This window comes from Pan troglodytes, chromosome 9 (genome assembly GCF_028858775.2).
Source record: "Pan troglodytes isolate AG18354 chromosome 9, NHGRI_mPanTro3-v2.0_pri, whole genome shotgun sequence".
NCBI lineage: Eukaryota > Metazoa > Chordata > Mammalia > Primates > Hominidae > Pan > Pan troglodytes.
In genome coordinates, this window is record NC_072407.2 from 6647720 (window position 1) to 6654733 (window position 7014).

A 7014-nucleotide genomic window follows, 5' to 3' on the forward strand; every position below is an offset into this window, starting at 1 on the left:
AGGGCTTGGCTCTGTGGGGTCCAGGGTGAGGGTGGGTGGGTCTGGATTCCTGGTGTTCACCAAAGGAGTCACTCTGTAAAATTTGGGGAGTTATTTATTCTGAGCCAAATATGAGCACCGGTGGCCTGTGACACAGCCCCAGGTCCTGAGAACTTGTCCCCAAGGCAGTCCGGCTACTTGATTGTATACATTTTAGGGACATAGGACATTGATCAATACATCTAAGATGTACGTTGGTTTAGTCGGAAAGGTGGGACGATTTGAAGGGGAGGGACTTTCAGGTCATAGGCGGATTAAAAGATGTTCTGATTAATAATTGGTTGATTTTATCTAAAGACCTGAAATCAATAGAATGGACTATCTGGGTTAAGAGAAGGAGTTGTGGAGACCAAGATTATTATGCAGATGAAGCCGCCAGATTGTAAATGTTTCTTATCAGACGTAAAAAGGTACCAGAATCTTAGTTAATTCTCTCCTGAATCAGGAAATAGACCTAGAAAGGGAGGGGGATTCTCTATAGAATGTAGATTTTCCCAAGAGACAGCTTTGCAGGGCCATTTCAAAATACATCAGAGAAATATATTTTGGGGTAAAATACTTCGGTTTCTTTCAGGGCCTGCTGTCACGTTGGTATTTTATTACTACAGAGTCTGTTTTGTGAGTCTTAAGGTCTTTTTATTTTTAGACAGAGTTTTGCTCGTCACCCAGGTTGGAGTGCAATGGCGTGATCTCAGCTCACTGCAGCCTCCACGTCCCAGATTCAAGCGATTCTCCTGCCTCAGCCTCCTGAGTAGCTGGGACGACAGGCATGCACCACCACACCCAGCTAATTTTGTATTTTTAGTAGAGACAGTGTTTCGCCACGGTGGCCAGGCTAGTCTCGAACTCCTGACCTCACGTGACACACCAGGTTTTGGGATTACAGGTGTGAGCCACCACACCGGACTAAGGTCTCTGTTTTAACGTGAATGCTGGTCAGCTGTGCCTATGAGGCACGTTCGGCCACCCACAGTCATCATGGCCTGAACGAGCTTTTCAGGTTTACTTTAGAATGCATTTGGCCAAGAGGTGCCCATTCAGTTGGTTGGGGTTGCTTAGAATTTTACTTTGGGTTTAAACCAGGGAGCAACTCCAGGTAGCAAGGGCCCTTTTTGGGAGCGTTCTCTGTATTCTCTTTTGGGAGAGGCCCTGTGTTGCCTGCAGCCACTTCCACCCTGCCCCTTGGGCACACAAGGGGTACACAGTGTAAGCAGGTGGGCAGGAGGGGTCGGGCAGCCAGGGAATGCAGTGAGATGGGCTTGGGGTAGGGGCTGGGTGCGCTGCAGGACTCCTCTTCCTCCTGAGGGATGGTAAAGGATGGACACACTGCCCCCTCCCGAGCATTTGAGGGTCTCTGCCCTGCCCATCTGTTACCTGTAAATGTTCCTTTGAGGAGCTGATGGCTCAGGCCTGAGCCACATCTCAAAGGGTCTGGAGGAGAAGAAAGACCTCATCCTACTAGGGAGCCCACCCAGCCCACCAACGAGCGGTGGTTGGGGGCAGACAGGCTGTGGGGCTAAGGAACCCCTGCACTCCCCCGTCCTTTTCCCTTTGTCTGAGCACCTCCAGCCAGTGGGCTTGGTCTAGACTCTCCTATCTTTCCCCACATCGTGGGGTGGGGCTTGCTCTGGGTTAGGCTACTTTTCCCTAGTTGTGGGGAGGGGGGTGCTGGCACATTTCACTGTTCTCTGGAGGAAATGAGTGCCTGGGAATTCATGTCTAGGGCTCCCAGCAGCCTCTTTGCAGGCCAATTTGGAAACTGTCCCCAGCCCTGCATTTTAGGGGGTTACAGAGTCTCTCAGCAGGCCCTCCTCCCCTGCTGCTCCCAACTTGCAAGCCTGCACTGGTTGGGAGAACAGGATGGTCCAAGGAGCCCCCTTTCTACTTTCCGCTGTGTTCCCTGTGGGGAGGGAAGAGCAGTTTAAGAAATAAGGAATCCCAAAGGTGCACAGCAGACCGGGGGCCGAGGAGTGGGTACTGCTTCCCCTCCTTTTCTCTAGGCTGAGCCACAGCAGGTCCTTGAATCCTATTTCCCAGCGGATGCCAGGACAGCAGGCCCTGGGGGAGTTCTCTCTCGAGCCTTTCAGAGGGACCAGAGGTCTAGCAGCCAAGGGGAACTCAGAATCCTTGAGTGTGTGGGGCAGGACCTCTCCCAGCTGAGAAGGGGCACAAGGTGCCAACCATCTAGGGCCCAGTGGCCAAGGAGCACGCCGCTTGTCGCAGGGAGAATCTGGGCCCTGGTCCTCCCTTTCAGGGCGGGCAGCTGACCTGCCCCCTGCCGCGGACAGGCGAGGCCAGGCTGCTGGCTCGCAAGCATGGCGGAGCCCAAACCTTCCCTGCTGCCGCCCACCCAGCCACGGCTGACTTGGAAGCTTGAGGAGCGTTCAGCGGCCTCCATCCTGCCCGGGAGGACCGGGGACCTGGAAGTGCCTGGCCCTCGCTTCCCTGCAGCGCCCTAGGGGGACGTCTCAGTGCCTCCCGGAGCCCGGACCAATGCACCAGAGCTGAGGACCCAAGGGTGTGAGGGTGGCCGGGCAGTGGCCCCGAGGACGACGCCCCACAAGTTTGCGGCCAGGGCCCAGCAAACCCCTAGGGGTGGGAAAGCGTCGGCCCAGCCAGCGGGTCCAGCAGGGCCGCCCCCTTCACCCGTGGCCCAGCGGTCACGACCTCGCGTCCTCATCGCGGGCTGGGACTGCCTCTGCGTCTGGCCTGAGCGGGACCGTGGGATCCTGGGGAGCCCCGCCTCGGTGCACTGACAAAGCCCAGCAGGAGTGACGGTTACCGCTTCCGGTCAGGACCGGAAGTGCCGGGAACGGCATTCGTCCCCCGTGCGAGATGACGCACTTCCTGCCTGAGGCGGCCGCTGTTCTCGCGGCTTCCGGCAGGTGGCGCTGAGACCGCGGGAAGCCAGCCTGGCTGTCGGTTAGCCCTCGAGCATTCTGGGAATTGCAGGCCTGGCCCCTCCTCTTCCTGTTCTTGGTCAATTCCGGTCTTGATTCTCCAACAAATGCCGTCGTTTCCGGGGCTGCTTCCGAGCCGGACCCAAGGGCCGGGGCGTGGAGGAGTAGAGGGGCGAGCGCATGCGCACAGGACTACACGTCCCGACAGGCGTCGGGAGCGGCGGCCCAGTTCCTTGTGGGAGCTGTAGTTCTGCAGGCGCGGAAGCCGTGGTGCTCGGCCGGCAGAGCACTCGGTTTCCCAGAGGGCTGAGCGCGCCGCACGGAGGTGCGGCGCCGACCAAGATGGAGACTGCCGAGCAGCCTTGAGCCGGTAGGTTTGTGGTGAGGGAGGACGGGCCGCGCGGGCCGGCCGAGCCTCCGGGAGGTCACCGAGCGCAGCTTTAATACCTGAGCTCGAAGGCCCCGCTGTGCTCGCCGACCCTCGTACCTCGCGGCCGGGCCCTTGGGACCCACAGCATCCTTGTGAGGCCCGGAGGCCTGTCCAGCCCGACTGGACAGTGCCGAGGGGCACCGAGAGCCAGCTTGGCACCGAAAGTTCGTTCGGGGAGGTCTTGCTGGCACATATAGTGGAGAAAGGCCGGGCTCTGCGTTCATGTGGAGAAAGAGACGGCTTCCTTCAGCCTACGGACATGAAGGAGTCAACTCTACCTTCCACTCGTTGCCGGCTTTCGCCGAGAACCCCGAGAAACGGACTACCGGAGTCCCTATCTTGCAGCCCGATCCCCGCTCCCCCTCGGAGTGCCCCGCTGACCAGGCTGCTTCTGGCCGCGGCGGCGTTCCGCTGCAGAGGACGGGAGTGCGAATCTGGGAAGCAGGGTTCTGGTTGAACTCCAGCTTCGTCTGCAACATACTGTGTGACTTGGGCAAATTATTTCCCCCGCCCCGTTCCTGCCAGCTTTAAAACGGTCATCAGTGGGGGGTGCTGGGTATCCCCTTTCACTGGGGTGGCTTCTTCACTGAGGAGAGTCGCGCCTCAGAGGAATTGAGGTCCTGCCTGTGTTCGACCTGGTGGGGGGCACTAAGAGCCCCCAATAGTACCCCTGACCCCATCCTTATGGGGTGCACAAGACACAGGTCACCCTCGGCGGGCAAGGAGTTTTGGTAGCAGGAGAGAAGTCAGTGGATGGATGGCCGAGGACAGTGCAGAAGGGTGTGGCTGGGCCGTCTTTTTTGCCTGGAAATTCAAGCTCCGAGGCACCCAGTCACTCCAGCACTAAATGGGTGCAGGAGGTAGCACTTGTCTGCCCAGCTGGAAAGGCAGGGTATGTGCTGAGTGTTACAGGAGGAAGGCCACTGGAGGTCGCTCCAGGAGCTGCGGGGATTTACCTCTGCCTAACAGGGCTGCTCAAGGTGATGGTCGACACCCCACTTTCCTGAGAGCTTGACCCTCAGATGCCAGGGCCTTGGCTGCAGATTCCTTGGGAGCTCCCGGGGATCTTCCAGCAAATAGGAGCAAATCTTTTCCCCGTGGATCAGGAAGGTGCACGCTCTTTGTGGAATACGACTGCTCACTCCGCACAGCAAGCAGCTTATAAGTGGCCCTCCTGCCTGATCTCAGCCCTGGGTTCAAGCCCTGGGTGGCTGCTTACTACCAAAATCGCTCAGTAGCTCCAAGCCTGCCTGCAGAGGGTTGGCACGATTAAATGAGGTGACGAGTCAAAAGTCCCTACCCTGGGTCCTAGCCTGTCAGGGGCTCCGAAAACCCAGGCTCAGGTCGGTCCTGCCCGGCACCTGTTTCACACATGTGCGCTCCGGTCTGAGGTTGGTCCTCTCCCCCACCCCACCCACCTGCAGTTGAGCAGCTGAACAGAGGCAATGCCGGGGCACTCCGAGGCCTGAGACGACCACGCCTGTGCCGCTGAGGACCTTCATCAGGGCTCCGTCCACTTGGCCCGCTTGGCTGTCCAATCACACTCCAGTGTCAACCACTGGCACCCAGCAGCCAAGAGAGGTGAGAGGAGGGCTTGGAGGGGGAGGCGGGACTCCACCCTGTGTGAGACAGTTCTGTCAGTTGACCCTCCACTTGTCCAGGGGCAGTGGATCTGCAGGGGGAACTCATTCTCAATACTGTTCCTCCTGAGAAACAAATTTTCTGGGCTGTTTTGGTTTAGGTGTGGCGTGGCCCTGGGGACGCATGGCTGAGGCAGGAACAGGTGAGCCGTCCCCCAGCGTGGAGGGCGAACCCGGGACGGAGTATGACACGCTGCCTTCCGACACAGTCTCCCTCAGTGACTCGGACTCTGACCTCAGCTTGCCCGGTGGTGCTGAAGTGGAAGCACTGTCCCCGATGGGGCTGCCTGGGGAGGAGGATTCAGGTCCTGATGAGCCGCCCTCACCCCCGTCAGGCCTCCTCCCAGCCACGGTGCAGCCATTCCATCTGAGAGGCATGAGCTCCACCTTCTCCCAGCGCAGCCGTGACATCTTTGACTGCCTGGAGGGGGCGGCCAGACGGGCTCCATCCTCTGTGGCCCACACCAGCATGAGTGACAACGGAGGCTTCAAGCGGCCCCTAGCGCCCTCAGGCCGGTCTCCAGTGGAAGGCCTGGGCAGGGCCCATCGGAGCCCTGCCTCACCAAGGGTGCCTCCGGTCCCCGACTACGTGGCACACCCCGAGCGCTGGACCAAGTACAGCCTGGAAGATGTGACCGAGGTCAGCGAGCAGAGCAATCAGGCCACCGCCCTGGCCTTCCTGGGCTCCCAGAGCCTGGCTGCCCCCACTGACTGCGTGTCCTCCTTCAACCAGGACCCCTCCAGCTGTGGGGAGGGGAGGGTCATCTTCACCAAACCAGTCCGAGGGGTTGAAGCCAGACATGAGAGGAAGAGGGTCCTGGGGAAGGTGGGAGAGCCAGGCAGGGGCGGCCTTGGGAATCCTGCCACAGACAGGGGCGAGGGCCCTGTGGAGCTGGCCCATCTGGCCGGGCCCGGGAGCCCAGAGGCTGAGGAGTGGGGCAGCCCCCATGGAGGTCTGCAGGAGGTGGAGGCACTGTCAGGGTCTGTCCACAGTGGGTCTGTGCCAGGTCTCCCGCCGGTGGAAACTGTTGGCTTCCATGGCAGCAGGAAGCGGAGTCGAGACCACTTCCGGAACAAGAGCAGCAGCCCCGAGGACCCAGGTGCTGAGGTCTGAGAGGGAGATGGCCCAGCCTGACCCCACTGGCCACTGCCATCCTGCTGCCTTCCCAGTGGGGCTGGTCAGGGGGCAGCCTGGCCACTGCCTAGCTGGAATGGGAGGAAGCCTGCAGGCTGCCTGTAGGTGGCACCGGTGGCCCTGGCTGCAGTTCTGGGCAGCATCCTCCCAAGCAGAGACCTTGCTGAAGCTCCTGGGGTGTGGGGTGTGGGCTGGAGGCACTGGCTCCCTGGTAGGGACAATAAAGGTTTTGGGTCTTTGTGAGACTTTGTGTCTATCTGGGCCCTGCTTACCCAAAGGGCTCAGTTGGCAGCAAGAGCTCCCCACACCTGACCCTCGGTGCCGGACCACTCGAGGGTGGCTGACACCTGCATCCCTCACCAGCACATCACCCAGGTGACAGTGAGAATTGGAAACCCCAGGCCTCCTCTAGGACTTGTGGCTCAGTGGCAGGTGTCCAGTGAGTGCCCTCAATGGGCCTGAGTGGGTACAGAATCTGCCCTCCCCCAACCAAAGCCCACATGATGCCATCAGCCCCAGGCCTAGTGCAGACCACAGCTTGGGAAGCGAAAGGGAGATGACAAAATGGGTGTGGACAGAGGAGGCTGGGGTGAGTGGGCAGTTGGGGGGCCTGGGCAGGTGTTTGAGCCTGGGGTCCAGTTTTATCTGGGCCATGTGGGGTACAGTGTTTTCCAGGCTCCACTGAAGATAAAGCAGCCACTGGTGCCAGCAGGGGCTTTGTCTTGGGGCCATAAACACCAGTGTGTGCTGTACTGGCCATTGGGTGTCAGGGGGACAGCTGACAGATGCAGTGGATGCCCAGCCCTGTCTTCCAGGAGCCAGTCACCTGAGCCCCAAAGGACCTTTTGGGTCTTAAGTGACAGAAATTCT

At 59.6% G+C, this 7014-nt stretch overlaps 1 protein-coding gene across 2 annotated transcripts; it reads left to right on the plus strand.

Moving 5' to 3' along the window:
- The first annotated feature begins 2770 nt into the window (after positions 1 to 2770).
- Positions 2771 to 6387, plus strand: TSSC4 (tumor suppressing subtransferable candidate 4). 2 transcript variants are annotated; one of them, XM_009459700.5, is made up of 4 exons: positions 2771 to 3309; positions 4794 to 4950; positions 5111 to 5152; positions 5345 to 6387. In XM_009459700.5, exons 3-4 carry the CDS (start codon positions 5134 to 5136, stop codon positions 6121 to 6123), a joined length of 798 nt encoding a protein of 265 aa, XP_009457975.1. In that variant the 5' UTR covers positions 2771 to 3309; positions 4794 to 4950; positions 5111 to 5133; the 3' UTR covers positions 6124 to 6387. The 2 variants fall into 2 exon arrangements, with proteins under 2 accessions (XP_009457975.1, XP_003312905.2); XM_003312857.6 differs by having other exon boundaries at positions 5111 to 6387.
- The last annotated feature ends 627 nt before the right edge of the window (positions 6388 to 7014 follow it).

Coding starts and splice junctions, on each gene's coding strand:
- TSSC4 (XM_003312857.6), top strand. CDS start 5,134: ATGGCTGAGGCAGGAACAGGTGAGCCGTCCCCCAGCGTGGAGGGCGAA.